This window comes from Bos mutus, chromosome 10 (genome assembly GCF_027580195.1).
Source record: "Bos mutus isolate GX-2022 chromosome 10, NWIPB_WYAK_1.1, whole genome shotgun sequence".
Classification (NCBI taxonomy): domain Eukaryota; kingdom Metazoa; phylum Chordata; class Mammalia; order Artiodactyla; family Bovidae; genus Bos; species Bos mutus.
The window spans coordinates 55812578-55840117 of record NC_091626.1 but is presented as its reverse complement, the minus strand read 5'-3'; the positions used below and the strand labels follow the sequence as shown (position 1 = coordinate 55840117).

The window sequence follows — 27540 nt, the reverse complement described above, 5'->3', positions numbered from 1 at the left end:
GACCAGCCCTGAGCTGTTACTGTAAACACCACAGAATAAACAATATCAAGAGTTCTTTCTTCATCATCTTTAACCTATATATGGCAGAGAACATAAAAAATTTACACTGTGTAATTCCCCTCTTTCCCTAAAGATGGCATGACATTTCAAAACATTTTCCCCTTCATTTCCCCCTGTTCATAATCAGCCAATTCAAGGCCCACACCAAAGACCTCAAAATAATTTAGAATCCATTTGTAGGAGCCAAGAATTCAATTAAGAGAAAAATTATCTTACAAAGGTTTGGGCAATTCAGCTCATTAACCCTCTTGTAACTGTGCTAAGAAAAGAACTTGAATCATCTAACAAAAGGCTTCACAAGTCAGAAAGAACAGAGTGGGGTGGGGGGAAGGATGCCAGAAACACAGGTCCTGTCTGCAATCCTGCCCCATCAGCAAGGGCAGCAATGCCCTAGGAATCCTGGAAGGGTTCTTCTGGGCCTCTATATCTCACCACATGCCAGAGATTTTAAGCAGTGTCCTTAAATTTTTTATTTATGGACTTAAGGGTGGTCAACAGCATAACTGCTGAGTTTACTGTTTGGGAACAGGGTCCGGATCAACAGGACTTCCCTGGTGGCTCAGATGGTAAAGAATCTGCCTGCAGTGCAGGAGAATCCAGGTTCAATCCCTGGGTCAGGAAGATCCCCTGGAGAAGGGAATGGCTACCCACTCCAGTATTCTTGCCTGGAGAATCCCATGGACAGAGGAGCCTGGTGGGCTACAGTCCATGGAGCTTCAGAGAGTCAGACACAACTGAGTGACAAACACTTTCACTTTTCATCTTCTGGATCAATGATGGGATGAAACTGAGTTTCACTCTGTCATGAAAAGGAAGGCCAACAACGGACACAGGTTTGAGCGAGGTGGTCCTGGGCCTCCTCTGTGCCCTGCCTGCCCCCTCTGGCCAGGACCCACCTTAGTGGCCTCCTCCACGCTCTCCCGCAGGGCCAGCAGCTCAGCGTCATACTGCTCCTTCAGCTTGTCCATCTCCCGGTCGTGGCTGGAAACCTCTTCCTTCAGGGCTCCCTTTAGCGCAGTGAGTTCACGCTCCCGCTTCCTCAAGAGGTCTTCCTGCTCCTCTTTGGCAATGAGCAGACGCTGAAGGTCCTGCTTTGCCTGCAGGAGCTCCTGCAGAGAGAACACACGAGTGGGGAGGTGAGGATGCAAGCGTTCTGTTGAGCGGCCAGGCGCCTCCACCTCGGCCCCCGCACTCACGGTCACACCCTCACCAGACCTCCCTATTCTCTCCCCCGCACGCTACATACTGGCTTAGCCCCTGTCCTCTCTTTCTCTTCCCCTTCTCACAAGCCACCGTATCCCTTGATTCCACTATCTTAGCTTTCCTGAGATTTAATTTGAGGGAGAAAAGGGAAATTGGTTCCATTCTCGATGCTCTGAGGTGCAAGGCCTGTGTTTTCCATCTCACTTCACTTCAGTGCAATGGTCTGCAGTCCCTGCTAGTGGCCTTCACGAGCTATTGCTTCATTGGCGGGGGCAGGTGGGGGGCACTTGCAGACTTGCTGGCCTCTTACTCCACCCCTGGAACCCTGAACCCACAGCCCAAGTCCTCAGGATGCCTCGGTTCCATTCGGAGCCCACAGCCCAAGTCCTCAGGATGCCTCTGCTCCATTCTGAGCAGGTAAAACAGTCACACATTCCCCACCTTCCCTGCCTCATAACCTCACTGCTCACAAGCAAAGTCACCAAACTGGGGCAGCAAGTTCCACTACCAGTGGCATCACCTCAACATAACTGTGTCCTGCCTAAGCTGGGCACTCCTCTCAGGTCACCGTTCCTTATCAGACCTGCTCCGCAACCCTCAAGCTCAGGCTCCCCCTGCTCCACAGATGTCCCTACTGTGCACTCAGCCAGGACTTGGGCTTGACCACCTAGCTCCTCTGCATGCCAGGCCTCCTCCCTGCCCCAAGCCACTTCACAGACAGCCAGCTTCCTCCTCACGAGCCTGCTCCAAGTCTTTACTGATCAGTCGTCTTTTTTTTTTTTTTTTTCTTGTCATTTTGTTCCTTTCTGTTTCCTTGCATCTATGTCCTTTTCCTCAGGGGACAAGAATCCTCTCAGTCAAGGGCAAAAACAAACAAAACACACACATAAAAAACCAAGCTTTCCACCAAACTTTTGAAAGTATAATTTCTACTCACTGTGTGTACTTCTTGATCACCCTTAATCTCTTGCAAATGGCTTTTGCTCCTACTCTACTACCCTGTTCCCTCCAAGGTTGGCCTCTTCATCTCAACATCCAAAGGCCTTTGCTCAGTCTTCACTTTTCTTTACTCTCCTTTGATCCTCTTTGGGGCTTCCCAGCTGGCTCAGTGGTAAAGAACACACCTGCCAGTCCAGAAGACGCAGGTTCAATCCCTGGATTGGGAAGATGCCCTGGAGGAGGAAATGGCAACCCACTCCTGTATTCTTGCAGGAAAATCCCATGGACAGAGGAACCTGGAGGGCCACAGTCCATGGGGCCACAAAGAATCAGACATGACTGAGCAGCTGAGCTCACACAAGCTTTGATCCTCTGTACTCGTACCCTTAGAATTCTCTTTCCCCTGCAGTTCAAAGATACTACATGCTCCTGTTTTCTTCCCTTGGGCCACTTTTCCTGTGACAATCTTTTCTGGCTTTTCCCTCCCTCTTCCTAAAAAGCTAAGATGATCCCTAAGAATGTGACTTCACATTCTTCATTCTTTTTTGGCAAGTTCACCTAGTTTTGTTTTGTTTTCCAACTATTAATTCTACATAAATAACTCCCAAACCTTTACCTCCAACTCTTATCTGAGTTCAGACCTGCAAGACTCGGCCATGTGGATGTCCCTCAGGCACCTACGGAGGCTTATGTCTCTCAGTGGATTCATCAAGTCCCTTCCTCTCTTCTCCCTTTGTTCATTACTCTCAGGGACATCAGCACCTGCTCGGGAGCTCACAGGCTAGGGAGCTTGGCAACGACCTTGATCCCTCTCATCCTTGTCCCTCGTGACTAAATAGTTCTGTAACATCTTAGACCCTTTCCTTCCCCTCTCCAGGGTTAGGCTCTCCTCACCTCCGGCCCAGGTGGTTTGCACGAGCCACCCAACAGCTCCCCCACCTCCAATTTCTCACCTGCAGTCTATGCCATCATCCACAAGGTATCTTCTGTCAGGGGGATCCTTCACCCATCTTGGTCCCATCTGTCTCTGTCTTTCAGAAAACCTCTCAAGACTCAGACACTGTATGACCTACTCCAAGAAGTCTTCCTTGAATCCCCTTCCTGAATACCCAACCTCATTTTAGCTGTGCTTCTCACAGTACTTAATACTTTTACTCTACAATCCTTATATCTAGATTCTATTTGCTTGTCTCTCTCAGTTGGTAAAGAATCCGCCTGCAATGCAGGAGACCCCAGTTTGGTTCCTGGGTGAGGAAGATCCACTGGAGAAGGGATGGGCTACCCACTCCAGTATTCTTGGGCTTCCCTTGTGGCTCAGCTGGTAAAGAATCCACCCACAATGCAGGAGACCCTGGTTCAATTCCTGGGTCAGGAAGATCCCCTGGAGAAGGGAAAGGCTACTCACTCCAGTATTCTGACCTGGAGAATTTCCATGGACTGTATAGTCCGTGAGGTTGCAGAGAGTCAGACACTATTAAGCGACTTTCACTTTCACTCACAAGATTATCCATTTCTTGAAAAGAAAACACATCTGATTTATATTTTTGATGGATGGATCAGTGATTGCTGGGAGCAGGCCTGTTCTGGGCATATATTAGCATGGGCAGTACAGCAAGAGTCTGGAGATGTCAGAATTCTAAACTCATCCATTCCTTCACTGGTAGTTCATGAGTAAATACACATCCTGTCCTCTTGGAGCTCCTGTAGAACTGGAGGAAGGGCTGTCACCTGAGAACTGAGGTCTCAACAGAGAAAACTATTTTGCATTCAAGACGTGGGTCACTGATGAGGGGGTGACACTATTTGTATCAATTTAAGAATAACTGACAATGGAATTTCCTTCCTTTGCTCTAGGGCAGGGGTCTCCAACCCCCAGGTCACAGACCGATGCTGGTCTGTGGCCTGTTAGGAAGCAGGCTGCACAGCAGGAGGAGGTGAGCAATGGGAAAAAGCTTCATTTGTATTTACAGCTGCTCCCCATCACTGGCACTGTGACCTCAGCTCCGCCTCCTGTCAGATCAGCAGTGGCATTAGATTCTCATAGGAACATGAGCCCTACTGTAAACTGTGCGTGTGAGGGATCTAGGTTGTGCACTCCCTATGAGAATCTAATGCCTGGTGATCTGAGGTGGACCTGAAGCAGTGATGCTAAGCACTGGGGAGCAGCTGCAAATACACATTATTAGCAGAGAAATTTGACTGCAGAGAGACCGTAATAAATCTATTGCCTGCAAACTCATATCAAAACTCCCAGATGGGCCATCTAGTTGCAGGAAAACGAGCTCAGGGCTCCCATTGATACTGCATTATGGTGAGTTGTATAATTATTATAAATTATATCACAAAGTACCAACAATAGAAATAAAGTGCACAATAAACATAATGCACTTGAATCAACCCCCCAACCTTGCCCTGGTCTGTGGAAAAACTATCTTCCACAAAACTAGTCGTGAAAAAGGTTGAGGACCATTGCTCTAGGGCATGTACATACATTAAATCAGGGGAAAGTGAAAGTTGCTCAGTCATGTCCAACTCTTTGCAACCCCAAGGAATTCTCCAGGCCAGAATACTGGGGTGGGTATCCAATCCCTTCTCCAGCGGATCTTCTCAACCTTGGAATTGAACCAGGGTCTCCTGCATTTCAGGCAGATTCTTTACCAGCTGAACTACCAGGGAAGCCCCATTAAAGCAGGGGAGCCTCTGCAATTCCAGGGCGGAGCTGCACTGCACAGACTAAGACTTAGTTCCTCAAGAATCTAGCTAGCAGGCATTAATAAGCTCAGAAGAAACTTACAGAGAATCATCCAGGTAACTAGAGCAACTCTGACTCTTCCAAAGCACCAAACACAAAACACATAAGCAAATTTTATGAAAATATACCCCATTCTGCTATTTATCTAAGGAGATGCCTGTGGCTTCCCCTGTCCAGTTCAGGGCTATTAGAAACACCTCCACACACACACACATCACTGTTGCTATTGGCAACCCCTCTAGGTCTTCCTGGAGCCTCCTGCCAGCTTCTTCACAGCAGCCCTTGTGAGCGTACTCCTGTTTCCTGCCCTTACTCTCACACATTTCTCAATTGTTCTGACGATAACGCAGTTCCTCTTCCCATACTTATCTTTTCCAGGATATATCTGTGTTTCATGTTGCCTTTTGTGTACTGCCACCAATGCATGTCAAGAAACTAAGTTTTTATGGTCAATTCTACACCAACACACTGTTATCTGTAACTGGGGGCTGCTGCTTAAATGGACTCTGCTGTACAAATCCAATCAGATTACACCTCACCGTATCACTGAGTAGCACTTGAAGCTTTCCAGGGTAGAGACCAAAAGGCACAGAGAAATTTCAAAAACTTCATCACCTCTGAGGCTTTACTGTCAATTATATCAAGCCAAAGAAGTAGGAGAAAACATATTGCTGCTTTCTGGTCACTCAGTCGTGTCTGATTCTTTGCGACCCCAAGGACTGTAGCCCGCCAGCCTCCTCTGTCTGTGCGATTTCCCAGGCCAAGAATACTGGAGTGGGTTGCCATTTCCTTCTCCAGGGAATCTTCCAGACCCAGGGATCAAACCCACGTCTCCTGCATTGGCAGGCGAATTCTTTACCATTGAGCCACCAATGATACAAGAGTAAAACATATAAATCTCAAAATATATGCAAACGTCCACCAGAGATGCACATGCCAGTCTGCAGACTCCCATCAAAGAAAACAGAGGAAAACTCTGGGTACGCAGAATCAGCCCTTTCAAAACCTATACACATCCAGGCTAGCTTCACATGAAGCCGCAAGAGATAAAGACCTAGTATAGATGTATATTTGGGAGTGGATGGGGAGGAGTAGAGGGGTTAGGCTAAAAAGACTAACTATTTGTACTAACTACATAATAAGAATTATGCTAAGCACTTCTAAAAATCATAGGAGATGAATACTATTGTTCTTATTAATTAAAAAAAGAACTGGAGTTCTGAGATGCTATTAATAACATGCCTAAGATCACCTAGCATATAAGTGATAGAGCCAAGATGAGACCCAGACTGGATAACAATGCTGGTTCCCTTCACTGTACAGCCTCTGCAGGCCTGACAACAAAACTACATGCTCCAGAGAGGCTGAGGAGCAAGCGGTGTGGCTGTGCTCTGTCTCTCGGATGCAAGTGAAAAGGGTACTGGATTCAGTTGGAAGTGCCTAGAAGGAGGTCTACCTGTTTGAACTGAAGCAAAGAAACCTGCCCAGAACCTGAAAAGACAACAAGGAAAGTTGAGAAGAAAAGGAAGCATGCTCTGGGAGCTGGCTGTTTACAGCAACAGGCCAGAGGTGGTCCTGACAGGAGGGCCACAGAAAGACACAGACCAGAACATCCAGAGCCACTCACAGGTCCACAGAACATCTTCACAGACCACCTACCCATAGGTATTCCATGTCAACAGGAGAAAAAACGCTGATCTAGACCCTTTGCACAAAAGCTTCCACAGAAGCCCTTGCTCACTGAAAAGACAAGTAAAGGTCATATATCAAAACTACAGCTGACAATCCAAAAATCAAACATAAAAGAAAGAAAAGAAATGGAAATTCCATGACAGTCCAGTGGTTAGGACTCCTTGCTTCCACTGCAGGGAGCACGGGTTTGATCCCCAGTCAGGAAACTAAGCTCTCACATGCTACATGGTGTGCCCTCCCCTCAAAAAAACGTACAGCTGACAAAGAATTACGTCATTTTTTCCACAGAAAGATGGCCTAGAAATTGTAACACAGCTGGTGAGAATCATCATTTTCTTTACTGTGTATAATATTCAGTAACATCACTTTAAAATAAGCTTATACTTATGTTAGAGATGTTATTTCTGAGCAGCAGTCTACCCCTAAACCAACAAGATTTCATAACCAGAATATTTTACTGATACCTAAGTACTTGCATCTTGGTAAAGGTCAGGGATAAAACACCATTGGGCTTCCCTGGTGGCTCAGATGGTACAGCGTCTGTCTACAATGTGGGAGACCTGGGTTCGAGCCCTGGGTTGGGAAGATCCTCTGGAGAAGGAAATGGCAATCCACTTCAGTACTCTTGCCTGGAAAATCCCATGGACAGAGGAGCCTGGTAGGCTAAAGTCTATGGGGTCGCTAAGAGTTGGACACGACTGAGGACTTCACTTACTTACCAAAACAAAGGGAAACATACTCAGGGTCAAAGAAATGACTGACTACTTGAGCTATAATTATTTTTGTATCTTAAATTTAAAAAGAAATTCAAAACCATCAGTTGGTTACTTAAGAATAACACAGTCATTCTATTCTTGGTCAATTAATATCTGGCTTATCCTAAGAGAATAGGCATTTTCTACTGTCTTCCTTTCTTCTTTCTTTCCTTTAATCTTTTTTTTTTTTTAATAATGATTCTATCCTCTTTTCATACTGACTCCATATAGAGGCCCAATGTCATTTAACAGAATGTACAGTATTAAGATATTTCCTGAAAAATCTTGTTCATTATGCAGGCCTCACAAAATACAGGGCCTTCAAGCATTTTCAAGCATTCAAAAGCAGAAGCGTTTAATGTTCGCTGAGTTTGAGAGTCTATTCTAAGCCAAGTCCAGTGGAAAAGTTGGCTACAACTGTAATCTGTTATCAGATTCCCCCTGGCCACTTTTTATTAAGATATGAAGCATAAACTGAAAGTGATGAGGAGATGGGGTCTATTTAATTTGATATAAAAACCATAGATCATTTTTTAAATGTCACTGACATATCAAAGGAAATTGATAAAAATAGTGAGGACAATTTTCCAGATGGAGAGAAACCCATTTTGGCACAGAGAAGCTCAGTGTGTCCAAACTTATTGTGCAGAAAGGCAGCGGTAGAAGATATAGCTCCCATTACAAGAAAGAGGCAAATAACCAGAAAGCCAGCAACACCAGGAACATTTTTAAGAAAAGATGTGCTCTGTTTCCCTTTCCTGAGAGTCTCATTATTAGCCTCCACCTGAAAACACATCACCAAAACGGAAGCTCACATCACAGTTGCTGTGCACCACGTGTAGCCATTTGTTAGTCACTCAGTCGTATATGACTCTTTGTGACCCCATGGACTGCAGCCCGCCAGGCTCCTCTGTCCACGGGATTTCCCAGGCAAGAATACTGGAGTGGGTTGCCATTCCTTCTTCCAGTGGACAACTTGTCAGAACTGTTTACTTTGACCCATCCATCTTAGGTGGCCCTGCATGGCATGGCTTGTAGCTTCACTGAGTTGTGCAAGCTCCTTCACCATGACAAGGCTGTGATCCATGAAGGGGATATGATAATAGTATTGTAGTTATAAGAAAATTATCTAACGATTTAAATGCATGTTGAACAGCTTAGGGGTGCAATGTGGTATTATCTGTAAATTCCCTTGAAAAAGTTCATTAAGATGAATAGATAGATGAATTTTTAAAAAACAAACAAAGTTGAACGGCCGGACAGAAGAAAAAATGGAGTAAATACGGAAACATGCGGACAACTGTTGGATTTGGACTGGGACTCCATGTGAGTTAACACGTGATGCTCTCACAAAAGGGAACCATATTCACCAGCAGAACAAGCAGCACACAACAGACAACGGCTCCCCATCCCCACCCACCCCACACCTCCGGCCCAGCTTACCTCGATCAGAGCCCCCTTCTCCCTGTCCTCGGATTGTTTCGCACTGTCCAACTCATCATGCATTTCCGAGAGCTGATCCTGGAGATCTCTAATTTCAGTCTGGTGCTGCTCCCGTTCCATCTTCACCTGGAACAGCCTGGCAGAAAAGGAAACCCATGAGAGAGATTCTCTTGGTCTCTGCTTATTTTCATCCAGTCTGCTTTCAGACCTTCAGATGGTCAAATAGAGTCATCTAAGTCCCCAAGTAGCCTCCCATTCTCTGTTCTGCGCTGAACAAAATATCACAAACCAGAAAGGCACTGGTAAGAACTATACCTGCAGTCTAACTGCCCAAGGAGAAGACAAGTGAGAACTCAAGCCATTGTAATGGGAAAGGTTATATAGCGATATTCTTCCCCAAAAGGAGACCACAGGGTACTAGAATCTGGATAGAGAAGATAAGGAATTAGGCCATAGAGCACAACTTTTATGATAAATGTTTTCACTAAAGGCACCTGACTCTGGACCAACCCCACCCTCAGTACTCCAGACCAGGAGAGTCAGCAAATTATGGCCCGTGGGCCAATCTGGTCCATTTTTTGCCTGCTTTTGTAAATAAAGTTTTATTGGAACAAAACCATGCTCATTCATGTATTGCTTATGGTCATTTGCACAATACAATGGCAGAAATGAACAATTTCATACAGTACGGTCCATAAACTCTAAAACATTTATTATCTAACAGAGAAAAGTTTGCCGACCTCTGTTCCAAATTAAACTCACAGCTGTTCTACCTTTTTTATTTTGTAAAGTCTTTTAGTTCAGTCGCTCAGTTGTATCTTACTCTTTGCGACCCCATGGACTGCAGCACGTCAGGCTTCCCTGTCCATCACCAACTACAGAAGCCTATTCAAACTCACATCCATTGAGTCGTGATGCCATCCAACCATCTCATCCTCTGCCATCCCCTTCTCCTCTTACCTCCAATCTTTCCCAGCATCAGAGTCTTTTCAAATGAGTCAGTTCTTCGCATCAAGTGGCCAAAGTATTGGAGTTTCAGTTTCAGCATTAGTCCTTCCAATGAATATTCGGGACTGATTTCCTTTAGGATGGACTGGTTAGATCTCCTTGCTGTCCAAGGGACTCTCAAGAGTCTTCTCTAACACCGCAGTTCAAAAGCATCAATTCTTTGCAGCTCAGCTTTCTTTATAGTTCAATTCTCACATCCATATATGACTACTGGAAAAACCATAGCTTTGACTAGACTGACCTTAGTTGGCAAAATAATGTCTCTGCTTTTTAATATGCTGTCTAGGTTGGTCAAAGCTTTTCTTCCAAGGAGCAAGCGTCTTTTAATTTCATGGTGGCAGTCACTGTCTGCAGTGATTTTGGAGCCCAAGAAAGTAAAGTCTTTCACTGTTTCCACTGATTCCCCATAGATCTGCAAAGAAGTGATGGGACAGAATGACATGATCTTAGTTTTCTGAATGTTGAGTTTTAAGCCTACTTTTTTACTCTCCTCTTTCACTTTCATCAACAGGCTCTTTAGTTCTTTGTTTCTGGCATAAGTGTGGTGTCATCTGCATATCTGAAGTTATTGATATTTCTCCTGGCAATCTTGATTTCAGCTTGTGCTTCATCCAATCCAGCATTTCTCATGATGTACTGTGCATATAACTGAAATAAGCAGGGTGACAATATACAGCCTTGTCATACTCCTTTCCCGAATTGGAACCAGTCTGTTGTTTCATGTCCAGTTCTAATTGTTGCTTCCTGACCTGCATACAGATTTCTCAGGAGGCAGGTCAGGTGGTCTGGTATTCCCATCTCTTTAAGAATTTTTCAGTTTGTTGTGATTCACATAAATGCTTTGGCATAGTCAATAAAGCCAAAGTACGTGTTTTTTTGGAACTCTCTTGCTTTTTCGATGACCCAGCAGATGTTGACAATTTGATCTCTGGTTCCTCTGCCTTTTCTAAATCCAGCTTGAGCATCTGGAAGTTCACAGTTCACATACTGTTGAAGCCTGGTTTGGAGAATTTTGAGCATTAATTTGCTAGCGTGTGAGATGAGTGCAATTGTGTAGCAGTTTGAGCATTCTTTGGCATTACCTTTCTTTGGAATTGGAACAAAAACTGAACTTTTCCAGTCCTGTAGCCACTGCTGAGTTTTTCAAATTTGCTGGCATACTGAGTGCAGCACTTTCACAGCATCATCTTTTAGGATTTCAAATAGCTCAACTCGAATTCCATCACCTCCACTAGCTTTGTTCATAGTGATGTTTCTTAAGGCCCACTTGACTTCACATTCCAGGATGTCTAGCTCTAGGTGAGTGATCACACCATCGTGATTATCTGGATCATGAAGATCTTTTTTGTACAGTTCTTCTATTCTTGCCACCTCTTTTTAATATCTTCTGCTTCTATTAGGTCCATACCATTTCTGTCCTTTATTGAGCCCATCTTTGCATGAAATGCTCCCTTAGTATCTCTGATTTTCTTGAAGAGATCTCTAGTCTTTCCCATTCTATTGTCTTCCTCTGTTTCTTTGCATTGATTGCTGAGAAAGGCTTTCTTATCTCTCCTTGCTATTCTTTGGAACTCTGCATTCAAATGGGTATATCTTTCCTTTTCTCCTTTGCCTTTCACTTGTCCTCTTTTCATAGCTATTTGTAAGGCCTCCTCAGACAGCCATTTTGCCTTTTTGCATTTCTTTTTCTTGGGGATTGTCTTGATCCCTGCCTCCTGTACAATGTCATAAACCTCTGTCCATAGTTCTTCAGACACTCTATCAGATCTAATACCTTGAATTTATTTGTCACTCCCACTGTATAATCATGGGAGAAGGCAATGGCAACCCACTCCAGTACTCTTGCCTGGCAAATCCCATGGACAGAGGAGCCTGGTAGGCTGCAGTCCATGGGGTCGCTGGGAGTTGGACACGACTGAGCAACTTCACTTTCACTTTTCACTTTTATGCACTGGAGAAGGCAATGGCAACCCACTCCAGTGTTCTTGCCTGGAGAATCCCAGGGATGGCGGAGCCTGTTGGGCTGCCGTCTACGGGGTTGCACAGAGTCAGACATGACTGAAGCGACTTAGTAGCAGCAGCAGTGTAATCATAAGGGATTTGATTTAGGTCATACCTAAATGGTCTAGTGGTTTTTCCCTACTTTCTTCAATTTAAGTCTGAATTTGGCAATAAGGAATTCATGATCTGACCCACAGTCAGCTTCCGATCTTGTTTTTGCTGACTGTATAGAGCTTCTCCATCCTTGGCTGCAAGGAATATAATCAATCTGATTTCGGTGTTGACCATCTGGTGATGTCCATGTGTAGAGTCTTCTCTTGTGTTGTTGGAAGACGTTGTTTGCTATGACCAGTGCATTCTCTTGGCAAAACTCTACTAGCCTTTGCTCTGCTTCGTTCTGTACTCCAAGGCCAAATTTGCCTGTTACTCCAGGTATTTCTGGACTTCCTACTTTTGCTTTCTAGTCCCCTATAATGAAAAGGACATCTTTTTTGGGTGGTAGTTCTAGAAGGTCTTGTAGGTCTTCACAGAACCGTTCAACTTCTTCTTCATCTTCTTCTATGGGGCATATACTTAGATTACTGTGATACTGAATGGTTTGCCATGGAAATGAACAGAGATCATTCTGTCATTTTTGAGACTGCATCCAAGTACTGCATTTTGGACTCTTGTTTACTATGATGGCTACTCCATTTTTTTTAAGGCATTCTTGCCCATAGCAGTAGATATAATGGTCATCTAAGTTAAATTCACCCATTCCAGTCCATTTTAGTTCAATGATTTCTAAAATGTCGACGTTCACTCTTGCCATCTCCTGTTTGACCACTTCCAATTTGTCTTGATTCATGAACCTAACATTCCAGGTTCCTATGCAATATTGCTCTTTACAGCATTGGACCTTGCTTCTATCACCAGTCACATCCACAGCTGGGTGTTGTTGCTTTGGCTCCATCTCTTCATTCTTTCTGGAGTTATTTCTCCACTGATCTCCAGTAGCATACTGGGCATCTACCGACCTGGGGAGTTCATCTTTCAGTGTCCTATCTTTTTGCCTTTTCATACTGTTCATGGGGTTCTCAAGGCAAGAATACTAAAGTGGTTTGCCATTCCCTTCTCCAGTGGAGCACGTTTTGTCAGAACTCTCCACCATGACCCTTCTGTCTTGGGTGGCCCTACACAGCATGGCTCATAGTGTCATTGAGTTAGACAAGGCTGTGGTCCATGTGATCAGATTGGTTAGCTTTCTGTGAGGGAAAACCACAGTCTGTCTGCCCTCTGTTGGAGAAGGATAAGAGGCTTATGGAAGCTTTCTGATGGGAGAGACTGACTGAGGGGGAAACTGGGTCCTGTTCTGATGGGCAGGGCCATGCTCAGAAAATCTTTAATCCAATTTTCTGTTGATGGGCAGGGCTGTGTTCCCTCCCTGCTATTTGACCTGAAGCCAAACTATGGTGGAGGTAATGAAGATAATGTCGACTTCCTTCAAAAGCTCCCATGCAGGCACTGCTACAGTCAGTGCCTCCAGCCCTGCACCAGGCCACCACCGACCCATGCCTCTGCCAGAGACTCCTGGACACTCACGGGCAAGTCTGGGTCAGTCTCTTGTGGGGGTCACTGTTCCTTTCTCCTGGGTCCTGGTGTGCTGAAGGTTCTTCTGTTTGTGCCCTCCAAGAGTGTGTCTCCCCAGTCCTGTGTAAGTTCTGGGGGCTCTATGGTGGGGTTAATGGCGACCTCCTCCAAGAGGGCTTATGCCATACCCAGGTCTACTGTACCCAGAGCCCCTGCCCCTGCAGCAGTCCACTGCTGACCCGTACCTCCTCCGGAGACACTCAAACACAGTAAAGTCTTTACTACACTAAATTTCAGGGTTTTTTTCTTTTCAACCTCTTTTCTGAAATTAACCTCTAAGAATATTTTAAAAGCACACACCATACCATCAAAATGGCAAAGGTAATGAAATGCTTTTATGATACAATGTCCTATTGTTCTTGAATTTCCCTCTAGATTTCACTCCTGCTTAACCTCTCACATAAAGCTTCTGTCACAGCCAGTGGACTTCACTGCACCATTCATTTCAGACCTTCGTTTCAAGTCCTTTTGTCACAGATTTTTTTTTTTCAGGTTAGAATACAATTTATTGAGATGCAGCTCACACATTCAGACATCCCACATGTTATACATGCTCATTCTGTATTTCACACAAATTTAATCAGATATAAAACACTCACCATGAGGTATTCAAAGTATTCCTTTGTATATGCCACATTTGTTCAGATGACATACACATTCATTTAGACATTCTCCTCACACAACTGGGTCAGGTATTTTACTTGTATGTTCTTAAATCACTGCTAGAATCCCAAAAATTACATAACTGTAGGCTCTGGTTTCTTGTTCATGGATTTCTACATGTGGACAGGTTTTCATCTACACAGACTCTTTAGATAGAATGCTCTTGCAACAAGAGCAAGTAGGGAAAAAACGGTGGTGGATCTATTGCTAATCTTTCTCTTTTAAATCTCTCGAAATGAATAAAATATCCACTGTCACAGATTTTAATACAACAAAATGGCAGGGCCGTTTGGGCTTGACTTTCTCTCTAAAGACACAAAAGAAGTATAAACACTGGTCACAAAAGCCAGCATCGTCCAGGATAAAACTCTGAACGCAGAAGACTGTGGAGGTCACATGACATTGCTTTGTAGAGACTGGACTCAGGCTCTTAAAGTATCTCTAGATACAACACTCGGGATTCCCAGCTGCTCACTTAACCTGCCATGAGATCCACTTTAAGGGCTAGAATTTTATAAAACATCCTTTGAGGTGCACAAATAATTTTTAAATTCTGCTTACCAGTCTACACATCACTGGTTTTACAATTTTGCAAGGGTAAGAGGGAAAAAAGGCAGATTCAGCAGCCCCTATGAAGATCTGGAAGGTTGCAGAGAATTAAACGGACAGAAAGAATCTGGCTCCATGGGCTCAGGAGCCTGGGTGGGGAGGGCTCAGACTCTGGGCCCACACTTACTCCTCCAGGTGTCTCCGGAGCGCCCCCTCACTTTCCTCCAGCCGCCGCTGCAGCACAGTGCTCTCCTCCACCTTGCTGTCATGCTGGCTTTGCAACACTTCTAAGTCTGCTTTCATCCTGTCTCTCTCTTCTTTGATGTTCTGCTGATTCTAAAACAAATGTGTGTGAGTTAAAGCACCTCCACTGTACACTAATGTCACCCCACTGAATCCTGAATCTCAGATGGACTCCGTGTCTCTGCACTTAGATTATTAAACAACCTGATGGAACTGTGCAATTAAGGCATCTGCTAAGTTGCTTCAGTCGTGTCTGACTCTGTGCGACCCCATAGACGGCAGCCCACCAGGCTCCCCCGTCCCTGGGATTCTCCAGGCAAGAACACTGGAGTGGGTTGCTATTTCCTTCTCCAATGCATGAAAGTGAAAAGTGAAAGTGAAGTCACTCAGTCATGTCCGACTCTTAGCGACTCCATGGACTGCAGCCTACCAGGCTCCTCCATCCATGAGATTTTCCAGGCAAGAATATTGGAGTGGGGTGCCACTGCCTTCTCCAAATTAAAGCATAAGAGTTCACAACTAGAAAGAACACTGAACACTTAATGAATTGTAATACTTCTAAAAGAAAAACACAAACACATCTTAATCACATTCTGCTATTTCTACTACCTAGTCCAGACATTTTATATACATTTAGTTTCCAATTTGCCCATCTGAATCCAACAGCATTTCTGTTACTCTGTCAAAGCCAACATTCTCTACATGCTTTGGTTCAGTTCAGTCGCTCAGTCGTGTCCAACTCTTTGCAAACCCATGGACTGCAGCTTCCCTGTCCATCATCAACTCCAGGAGCCTACTCAAACTCATGTCCATCAAGTCGGTGATGCCATCCAACCATCTCATCCTCCGTCGTCCCCTTCTCCTCCCACCTTCAATCCCTCCCAGCATCAGGGTCTTTTCCAATGAGTTCTTTGCATCAGGTGGCCAAAGTATTGGAGTTTCAGCTTCAGCATCAGCCCTTCCAATGAATATTCAGGACTGATTTCCTTTAGGATGGACTGGTTGGATCTCCTTGCAGTCCACAGGACTCTCAAGAGTCTTCTCCAGCACCACAGTTCAAAAGTATCAATTCTTTGGTGTTCAGCTTTCTTTACAATCCAACTCTCACATCCATACATGACTACTGGAAAAACCATAGCTTTGCCTAGACAGACCTTTGTTGGTAAAGTAATGTCTCTGCTTTTTAATAGGCTGTCTAGGTTGGTGATGGCTTTTCTTCCAAGGAGCAAGCATCTTTTAATTTCATGGCTGCAGTCACCATCTGCAGCCATGATTTTGGTTACTTACCAAAAAAAAAAAAGTCTTCAGAAAACAGGAATTAAATTTACAGGAATTTGCTCAGTAATGGGAAGAAAGTTTCTCTTGGGAAAAAAATTGTTTTCATTTCACTTGGGCAACCCAAGGTACTTAAAATACTCTATCAATCAAGACAGAAAAGAATAAAATAGTACAAAGAAAAATCACAGGTACCTTGACTTCCAGTTGAAGCTGTGTCTGAAGTTCAGCCACTTCTGTGGTCAACTTGTTCTTCTGTTCCAAGAGATCTTTGACTTCAGATGAAGAATTAGAAGCCTAGAATCAATTGCAAAGATATTAAATGTTCAAGGTGCTTTTTTTTTTTTTTTTTTTCTTGTATAGATTTAACAGGATGACACTCTCAAAAGGATTTGGCTAAAACCCTATAGCAAAGTGGTTAGAAAATTACAAATAAAAGGGAGGGGAAAGCAGAAATGAAAACCAGAAAAGGCAGTGTCTTGGCTCTCATGCACCCAAATCCAGGTGTGAGCCATGCGTGAACCTAGAAATGATGTACTTCCTCATCTGTTCCTGGGAAGCAGACCGGAAACCAACAATCAACAAAAACAGAGGCCCTCCTATTTTCTTAGGCAAAATGAGAACAATCCATCTCAGAAATTCAAACCTAACCCAAGGAGAAAAATTGTAGGTTGTTCTTTTCCAAACAAAAACTGCCTGCTTCTCTGCTTTCCAATATGGTTTCAGCCTATTAAGGGAGAGGGTTCTCTTTCAGGAAGTCACTTAACTGACACCAAAATATAAAAACCTTTGCCAGCAAATAATCGGATTCATAAGTGAGAGACACAGAGAGTAGAAAAATGTGGATAATTAAGCAGTCACAGTACTCTGACTGGAGCCAGAAGTCTAAGGGCCTAAGTTCACCTCATTATCTCCAGCTTGATTAAGAAGGAGCAGCTTCTTAACTGGTCTCCCTTCCTCTAATCTTACCTCTCTCCAAAAGCTACAAAGGAATGAATTTTTACAAACACAACACCACTCATGGCCATTTAAAAGTCCATCAGTGTTAACCTATCACCTTCTGCCTGAAATGACATGATTTACAAGGTCCTTCCTATCTGGTGCCTGGTCCCCACATCCTAGCTCCCTCCTCCAGCTACACTAAACTACCTCCAGTCCCCTAAACATGACAAGTGCACATCTCTTTATATTTTATGTTTTTTGTGCTGTTCCCTCTACCTAGAATGCCCTGCCTTTCCCCCTTGTCTAGGAGAATTCTATGATATTTTGAGACAACATTAGAGTTATTGACTCCAGAAGGGCTACCCCGACTTTCCCAGTTAAGGCTGGATACCCTTCATCTGGGACCACAATGACAATCTGAACATCAAGACCAAAGGATGCATTCTCCAAGAGAATATGCAGGTAAATGAAAAGCAACAGTCGTGGTGATGATTTGTATGTAAAAGTTTCAGCAAAAAAATTCTAACCTAATTGTAAAAACTGTTCAGTTCCTAAAGCCTGCCTACAAGCAAAGTATATAATTTAACGGTTCCCCAGTGGGAACTGTGTGCCCGTGTGCATTTATATAACTTATATATTTACAAATTCAATACATAATATATAACAGAATATATGAAAAATAAGTATATAATATGTAAATCTGTAACTATAAACAGTTATATGTAGTAAATTAATCAATTAAAACTTTAAATGTTTTTATTTGATACCAGAGCAGCAGTCTGGGAATACTGAACAACAGAGGAAAAAGGATAGTTGATGCCTTAAAATATTCTTCATTCACATGTTGCCAAAGTTAAAAAAGAAGCTATAGACATATTCCCTGTTGCCTGCCTCTGGGTATCTCCTCTTTCCTTCCAGTGCAGAATACTCCCCCAACAAGGGAAAAGGGAAGATGCCCAAGCAAGAAATGGGCCCAAGTCAAGGTGGCACAGAATTGAGAGACAAGATTTTAGTCCTCCCTCATAAATCCTGCTTCCCTTCGTGACACAAAGTATGTCCAGCATTTAGCAGATGCTCACTAAATAAGAGATGACTGCCTTAACCAAAAAAATTTCCCAAGTCCCAACTCAACAGTCCCAAGTCCCCAATATAATAAATTATAAACAGGCAGATTTTCTTAAAAAAAAAAAAAAAAACTTTGGCCCCACTCCACTCCTTCAGCCCACATGGGTCAGCCCATCAGTCTCTCTTTCATATTCTCTAGTTTGAGAATGTGTGTCCAAGCCTATTCATACTTACTTTTCAAACCTGCCTACTATAATGCTAGGGTTCTCCATCTAATGCTTCATTTTTCCTAGTCTTCTTTTCCCTTTCTAAATTTTGCCACCTATCACTTTGTCCTGTTTTATTTTACAGATTTTTTTAAAAGTAAAATTTCTTAAAAACCTTTCTAGAAAATAGGCAGATACAAATTACCAACAGTGAAAGCATGCTGTTCCATCTTTGGTACTGCCTACTACATGGCAAACTCCCCACTTCCTGCTGCAACCAAAAGTACAGACTGAAGAAAGCAATCTGCCTGCCATGCTCCATGTGAAATGCCCTCTACAAAGCACCAAGCTTCTCCTTACTTGATTATTTCCTTGTGTGCTCCCTGCTGCTCGAGATTTCAAAGTCTGTATTTTCTCAAACACCAGGTTGACCTTCCTCTTAGTAGCATCATCATTATCGGTGCTTCTGGAAAAGACACAGCAGAAAACAATTTTAAAAAATGAAGGCACAACCGTTAGTCTCAGACTATTTTATGTGCCACAACGCACAAACAATAAGCCCTTTAAGAAGATAAACTGGGACTTGCTTGGTGATCCAGTGGTTAAGAATCTGCCTGCCAATGGAGGGGATGCTGGTTCAATCCCTGGTCCAGGAAGATTCCATATGCCAAAGGTAACAAAGCCCATGCGCCACAAATACTGAGGCTCACATGCCTAAAGCCCACGCTCTGCAATGAGAGAAGCCCAGGCACCACAACTAGTGAGTAGGCCTGGCTCGCCCCAACTAGAGAAAGCCCTTGCGCAGCAATGAAGACCCAGCACGGCACAGACAAAAATGAAAAATAAAATTTAACCAAAAAAAGACAGACTGCAACAGGAAAAAATGAAGGTTCAGACAGAACCCATGTGAGGAGAACAGGATGGATACGGCATTTTTTCCCAAAGAATTGGTTCTATTTTACCACTTGATTTGGGAGAGAGGTTTTCATTTCCAGACATGTGAAAGAGACACAGGTACATACTAAATAAGCTTGAAGATGACATCCAATAAACATTTAGTCATCTATTTCTTGCCTAAATTAAATGACAAATATTTATTCCAACACGGAATCTCTCCTATATGTGTGTGACACTATGAATGCCCCACAATGATATTAAATTTGTTTTAGCCTTTGTTTGAAAAAATAAATCCCCCAAGCCAAGGTTGTCAACACGGCTGCCCTCTGTCTAGACTTTCACAGGTAATGGTCAGATAAAGTTCTATTAACAGCTAGGCACCCTGCACCTTTTATCACACATACCTGACACTTAAGAAAAGTTAATAAGTTTCCTTAAATAAGTGTCTCCCATTAAAGTCTGTCTCAGTCTCTCAGTAAATCAAGGGCCAAAAAAAAAACACAAAAGAATGTAGAGAAACCATTTTAAATGTTAAAAGTTCTTCTACTTTAATTTTCTCATGGTAAAACCCTTCACAGAAAGACACTAATAACTAGTTCTTAGTTAGAAGAATCTCTTTACTTTTTTTTCCTTCAAAAGAGCCCCTATCTTATATTTTGAATGATTCTGTCAGCTCTACATTACTGACAGAAAATTGTAAGCCACAATACAAAACTATGAAGTGTTCTGATACCAATGAGTATTTTTGCCAAGTGACTTTCAGTCATGTCAGAGTATAAAGCTTTTCTTCTTTTTAATCATATCTGATGAGAGAACTGAAACAGAAACTTCAAATTCCTGGCCTAGAATCCCAGCTTATTTGGTATCTAAGTAAGGACTGAAAACCAGATTATTCAAACTCAACCTTCCCAGATAAGTAAGTGGAAAGCACAGCTTTTAAATGACTCATTAAAAATAATGGAAGCAGGGGCTCCCCGCCAACATCAACTCTGGGGAGAGGTGGTGTTTTTATTTGTAACTTATAATAAGGGACGATAGATTACATTTGTGTATACAGAGGCAAATTCAAGTCAATGACTGATTCAATTCAAAACTGAATAGACAGTCTTCCTATCTTTGAATTTGTTTCTAAAATAGTGGAGAGTCAGAGTCATTTTGAACTTTTAAAGTATTATGTCGTTCCCTACATTTCCTTCCCCTTCTTCACCCTCCTCCACCCAAGTCTCAAATGCTGTTATGAAAACTCCAGCCACGGAGCCTGAACCCTGAAATGGCTCACACAGGGCAGGAAGGAAGCACAAAACACAAGGTCTCAGAAGAGCAAAGTAAGAAGCCCGCCATAAAGGACAATACTGTGCTCCTTGAAGGAAAATCACTAACCCTTCTTTGAGGTAATTGTAAAGTATCTGCTTGGCCGTCTCCTCGTTGGTTTGCTGAGTGAGCTCCTGCTGGCCTTTTAACAGATCCGGTGTGGCCTGGAACACAACGTCTGTTATTAGATCACAGGATGAAGCTTCCAGGAAGAAGGCAACACTCCACAGCAGAAGCTTCCAAACACATTCCTACTTTCCAGAAAGAATTCCTCAGGTAAGGATGCTCATTACAACTGGTTCCACCACTTAGTAGCCCTGTAACCCTGGGCAACGTACTTAACTTTTCCTCACCTCAATTTTTCACCTGTAAATAGAAGTTAATAACACCTTCCTTCATGGGGTTGGTGAGATCCTGTAATACATAACAAATAGTGCCTGGCACTTACCAACCTTTTAATCCATCTTATCACTATCATTATCTTTTTATTGTTACTACCAAAACACTAAATGTACCACTTAAAGAAATTCCATCACTTCAGGATAAACCTGAATTAGGATTAACCTAATTTCTCAGGACAGAAATTAATCCAGTCACTCAATGTCATGAGGAAAATTAACACATCTAAACAAATCTAAGCATGGAGCCTCTCTTTGTTTTTTGAAAACAAATTCTGCATACTTTCAGATTTTACACAAACACAAAAAGAAAAATCGAGTCTCTCAATTGTGTTTGATAAGTTACTGCACAAACAAGAACAGGACAGGAATCTAGGGTTACTTAATTAGTTTAGAAAAATGAATGATTGGCAGGTCAAAATCCGCAGGGGAAAACTCTAAAAAATAATACTAATTCAAGATGATGCAATTACTGATTCAAGATGGAAGATACCTATTCCTACAGCCAGGATGGAGATGGTTTAGAAGGGAAACAAAATGACTCCCACCAGTATTACCTGAGTATTTGAGGTGGAAGTAAACGTCTTCACGGAAATCCTCTTGGTCCCTGAATCAGGGGAAGTCGCCAGCGCCGGATTCTGTAACATCAGCGTAGCCGTGGCTGTTTTGATTTCCTCCTCCTTCTTAGTCTGTGCTGGGAGGGAGGATGTGCGCCCAGTCGGACTTTCCTGAGCACTTTTGTTTTCTGGAACTTTCCCGTCTTTGTTCTGCAGGGGCGGCCTGGGCTGGGCACCCAGCAGCCTGGCGAAGGCGCGCCCCCCACCTTGCCTGCCCCGGTGCTCCTGCGCACGCGGCGGGCACACCTGTGATGGCCGCAGCAGGTGTTCGCTGGACTTGCCCAGGTTCCTGCTGAATTCCGTTAGGTACTCCGAGTTCCCCTGGAGACCGAAAGGAAAGGCACTGTCCACACTTCGGGACCTTTTCCTGTCTTCTGGGTTGATCCTGTTTCTCTTCCCAGACCTGCCTCTTCTCTGCATCCCAGGTTTTTGGTCAAATTTTTCAATCAACTGATCCACGCCAGGAATCGACCCCGTGTCAATATCCCGCCCAGTTCCAGGCAAGAAGGGGATGTACCTTCTGTTTTCGTGACGATTCACATTGTCGGCGTGGATGGCACATTCTTGATCATCGAGTAAAAATCTGTACAAAGAGTTGGCTGAAGTGGGAGTCGTGGATGACGAGGAGGATCTCCGGGACCGGGCTCCGTCCAGCACAGGCCCGGCTGAGTCCTGGCGCCGGAAGGGAAGCACATCCGGTCTGGTTTTCTTGGCTTCGAGGTGGGCTTGCAGGCTGGGGGTGGGCAGGGGCCTCCCGCTAGGGGCAAGAGCCTCCTCTGCCAGACATTCCTTGCTGCAGCTCTGAATGTTCATACACACCGAGGTCTGCTTCTTGGGGTCATCGATGACCACGGAGCTGCACAGACGGATGGCCGTCACATTGGACCTGGCCGGGTCTTCGGAGGGAGGGCTGGTGGGCTGGGAAAGGCTAGGTTTGGGCATGCAAGTCCAGGCCTTCTTATTGTTCGTCCCTTCTCTTAAAGCTTTCAGCCAACTGGTTTCAGGAGGCTGGTGATTTTTCAAGCTCAACTCATTCTTTTCAGGATCATAGGGCTGTAGAAGCTCTGGATGCCTCTCAAAGTTCAGCATGGGGGATGCTTTCCTTGGCTCCTCTTTGCGCTCTAGAGCCCCATTCTTGCCCTCAAAGACAGAGGGCTGTTTCAGGTTTCTTACTGGGCCAGGTGGGGCATATGGGTTTTCTGGGAGCTGCAGTTCTTCTGCACTGCTCTCTTCCACCACAGACCCCTTGCTGGGATGGAGGGGCAGGTTGTTTATCATCGGAGCTGGAAATGATGGCCCGTTTTCAGAAAAAGACGTGCCTGCCAGACACTGCTCTGTGTTATTGAGGACTATGTAGGGGTGGCCATCAATGCCCTGGACCCGAATACTGACACCGTAGGAGCCTGCCTTAGCATGCTGGGAATTCCTGGACTTTCTGGTTTCATCACTTGCGAGTCTCAGGTGGACACCATATTCCTGTTGCACATGTTGATATTCACCAAAATACAGCTCCATGGTTCACTGGTCCCACTACCAAGGAAAAAGACGGGGTAAAAAGAGGACATTAAGTTAAAATTACATCTCTTTAAATAAAGATTATGAGAGAAAACTTGCAAAGTTCAGGGAAAAGAAAACACTTTTAATATAATACCAAATGCTCTTTCAAGCAGGCCCTTCTGGATGCCAGGGGCCCATGTGACCGCGGTGTTTGTCAACACCAAGCATGAACCCTGGCCTTAGGAGGGATGACTGGAGAAATGACTGATGCCTTTAGCAGAGCTTAATTATTCTCTCTAGCTGTGCCGGTTGCCCTGTTTTTTTCGTTAGTTCATTTCCTCACACTTTGTCTATTTATTTTTAACCAGTAGGGTGTTCGAGCTTACCAGCATTTGAGAACAAGATACTTTTCCATGAAAATAATTAATAAGAGCTAAGGTATTCTGATGCTTATTTCTCTTTTTTCAAAACTTAATTTTCCTGTCAAAACCCTTTCAAGCTTCTTTATGCACAATGCTGCTTTGAAAGCTTTATCATTATTTATTTGGATACACTGTTTAAAACATTTTTTACTTTAAGGAATCAAACAGTAATGATTAAAAATAAAAATTTTTTTTAAACAAAAAAGTTTAAGGAACATAAGGACCTGAAAATTGCTACTAAAACCTGAAAATTCAGGTCTCTTTATTTTCTGATGGGTCCTAATGCCAAGAATCTGGAGAAGGCAATGGCACCCTACTCCAGTACTCTTGCCTGGAAAATCCCATGGACGGAGGAGCCTGGTAGGCTGCAGTCCATGGGGTCGCCAGGAGTTGGACACGACTGAGCGACTCCATTTTCACTTTTTACTTTCATGCATTGGAGAAGGAAATGGCAACCCACTCCAGTGTTCTTGCCTGGAGAATCCCAGGGACGGGGAAGCCTGGTGGGCTGCCGTCTATGGGGTCACACAGAGTCAGACACAACTGAAGTGACTTAGCATAGCATAGCAATGCCAAGAATCACTGTCTTCACCCCTCTTGTGTGTGACCACCCTCGTCAAGAGACCATATAGATCACGAGGCAGGTCGCCCCAGCCACCCCACACTCAGAGGTTCTCTCACCAGAAATTCACTACTCTCACTCTGAAAACTCCGACAGCCACGGAGAGGCAGGAAGAGCAAAAACAACTGGTCACAGAAAACTGCTATCTTATTTTTTTCACTGTTAGCAGCATTTTTAAGTTTTCTTTCTATTCTGGCATCACTCTAGTAACATATTCTCCAAGAAAATCATCTGTTTGACCCACATTTTCAAATTTATTTGCAGAGAATTTTGCAATGTATAAATCACTTCATCTCCTCTATATTTCTTACTTTCTAGCTTCATTTGTGCTTTCTTCACCTATTACTTTTGCAGGTAAAATACACGTCTACATATTTTTTTAAATTGTTGTTCCCCTAGAGAACTAGCTCAGACTTATCAATCATTTCTTTTTTTCTTAATTTTCTAATTTACTGAGGTCTAGTTTGAGAATTATTCTTTCCTTCTGCTTTCCTTTATTCTGTTGTATTTCCAGTTTCTTGACTTGTATGCTTCATTTGTTTTTCACTCTTTGATCATAGTCCACAAATTTTGATATGTGACTATGTCAGGAATAGTGTTGGTTCCTAATGAACAGATGCCAAATAGCAACTTAAGAATTAGGATATTTTCCCCCCCAGAGATAGGAAGTTCAGAGCTGGAATAGATGCCAGGATATTTCTGAGGAATACCTCTTTTATCTTTCTACTCATCTACTTTTAACATGTATTAGACAACTTATAATTACAAGATAGCTGATCCAGCATCACACACACAAGTTTATTAGGCCATATGCGTCAACCTTTTTAAAGAGCTTTCTTGGAGGGCTCACCCACCAGTAATCCCTTGCACCTTATTGGTGAGAACTTAATCATGGATGGGGATGAGGATGACTTGTAGGTCATCCCCACCTACAAGAAAGGATTGGGAAATAGGATGTTGTCTTTTTTTTTTTTTTAAGCTGGTCATTGACACTCTCAAAGTCAATGTTCTGTTGGTAAAAAGAGGAGAATGGACATTGGGAAGGCAGCCAGTAGTTTCCACCATGGAAATGTTTCTACTATTATTTTCTAGATAGTTTCAATTCGTGGTTTTGATTTATTTGACAAAAAAGTTGTTTTTGAGGAAGTTTTTGCATATCCGGTATGTTTGCTGTGTTGTTTTGGCTTGGGGGATCTTTATCTATGTTGTTAAGTTATATTTGCACTGCACTATGGTCAGAAAATGAAGTCACCGTAGTTCCCTCTGCCTTGCACTGGTTAGGACTGCAGTGCTGAGAGCACAGGTTCAGTCCCCAGCTGGGGAACTAAGATCTGCAAACTGCATGGAGCAGCCAAAACACAAAGTGAAGTCACTATTATTTCTTTCTTTTTAAATGTATTGAGATTTCTTTTGTAGGCAAATACATAGATAATTTAATTTTTGTCACTGTTTAATTGGTGCTGGATGTGGTTTCTATTTTAAGCAATGGCATAGGCTTCCCAGGTGGCACTAGTGGTAAAGAACCTACCTGCCAATGCAATATATACCCATTTAATATACCCTTACCAATGATTTAGTTCAATTACACCACATGCGTTCACGCTTCGCCACTCAGTCGTGTCCAACTTTTTGCAATCCTTTTGGACTGTAGCCTGCCAGGCTCCTCTGTCCATGGGATTTTTCAGGTGAGAATACTGGAGTGGGTTGCCATTTCCTCTTCCAGGGGATCTTCTCAACCCAGGGATCAAATCTGGGTCTCCTGCATCATAAGTGGATTCTTTAACTGCTGAGCCATCGGGAAGCCATCCACATTTGTCTCTCTGATTTGTCTCGGGCCTTCCTGGATATATCTGTCTCTTACCACTAGCTTAGCACCATCAGTTTGCTTGATGGTTATTTTAAATGTAAATCACGTTAGATATCACCTGTCATTTAACAGATAGGAACAGCTTGGATACACGTACCTGCAGTGTTCATCATCTCACCGATTGCAATGAGTTTATAATGTCTACTTGCATTTTCAGAGTGATATTACTAACATTTTAAATAATTTAATTTTTAACCAACGTAAAATAAGATATAATGAAAACCTGTACTTTTCAGTTTCCTATCCCCAATCCTGATCACATTCCTCAGAGGAAACCAATTGCAAATTGTAGCTCTTTCTCCTCCATGTTGCTGACTAAAATACCTAGCTGTGATTTCTTAACCTATCATTTTTACATATTGTAGATCACACACACACATACAACACATGAATTTCTCATTCTGTTAGCTTCCCAACAATAAAATCAAGAGCGAATTGTGTTTACATTATTGTGATAATATAATACTATATACTGAACAGCCAAATGGTAGACTCTGGTTATTTTTCCTTTCTCCTATAACTTTAATTTTTCTAGAGGTAGTAACTGCTGTTTTTGCTTATCTTGTTTTCTACCCTTAAATCTCTTCATCAGCTATATTACATCCATTAGATGCTTTCCAGTATTAATTTGCAGATGATAAGAGTACCATCTTCTCCCGTGACGACCTACCCTCCCCCCCAACATTAGGATTCAGCTGCTCTCTTCCCTTTGTGCTACATTGTTTCCCAAGTTCTTTGTCTTCCTCTTTCTTAGTTACAGAACTGTCCTGATGAAGCACAAGTCCAATAACTTTTTTTTGGGCCACACCCCACAGCTTGTGGGATCTTGGTTCCTTGATGAGAGATCAAACCTGTGCCCTCAGCAGTAGACCACCAGAGAATTTCTTCCAATAACTTTTAAAGAAAAGGAAAAAATTGTTTGAGACTTTGTATTATGAAAAATGACTTTATTCTATGCTTACTTTTGAATGATAGTCTAGCTGGATTTAGAATCCTGGTTAAAAATAACTTTCCCGTCAGATTTTAAAATATTACTTCATTATCTTCTAGGTTCTAAGGATGCTATTAAGAATTCTGATGCTATTATGATAGCATCTGTGCGTGCCCTGTTTATTTTTCTCTGAAAGTTTTTATGACCTTTTCTTTGTCCTTGGTGTTCCAAAATTTCAAAATGACATTACCCCATGAGGATTTTACTAAACTGGTGCTTTTACAAAACATGAGCACTTAACATATTCCTTCAATCTGGAAATTCACTTTAGTGCTATGAAATGTTCTTACATTATTTCTGTGATAATGTTTAGAGAATCCTTTTCTTCTGTTCTTGGTGTTTGCATTATCAGTAATGTTGAGTCTTCTAGACTGAATTTCAATTTTTCATATTTCTTTTCTCATCTACTCCTGTGCTCCATCTTTTTTTTCTAATTTTTTTAGAAATACATCCTCAAATTCTTTTAAATTCAAGTATTTCATTTTTAATTTCC

At 43.0% G+C, this 27540-nt stretch overlaps 1 protein-coding gene across 2 annotated transcripts in view; it reads right to left on the bottom strand.

Annotated features, from left to right (window-relative positions):
• Nucleotides 1-27540, bottom strand: part of CGNL1 (cingulin like 1) — a 170042-nt gene that overhangs the window by 86119 nt on the left and 56383 nt on the right. For both annotated transcript variants that reach the window (XM_070377979.1, XM_070377980.1), the window contains exons 2-8: nucleotides 21589-23178; nucleotides 20703-20797; nucleotides 18786-18891; nucleotides 16408-16509; nucleotides 14882-15030; nucleotides 8845-8980; nucleotides 957-1169 (exon numbers count right to left, since the gene is read on the bottom strand). In XM_070377979.1, the coding sequence (XP_070234080.1) occupies nucleotides 957-1169; nucleotides 8845-8980; nucleotides 14882-15030; nucleotides 16408-16509; nucleotides 18786-18891; nucleotides 20703-20797; nucleotides 21589-23163 (2376 nt within the window). In that variant the 5' untranslated portion in view covers nucleotides 23164-23178. The remainder of the gene's footprint in view (nucleotides 1-956; nucleotides 1170-8844; nucleotides 8981-14881; nucleotides 15031-16407; nucleotides 16510-18785; nucleotides 18892-20702; nucleotides 20798-21588; nucleotides 23179-27540) is intronic.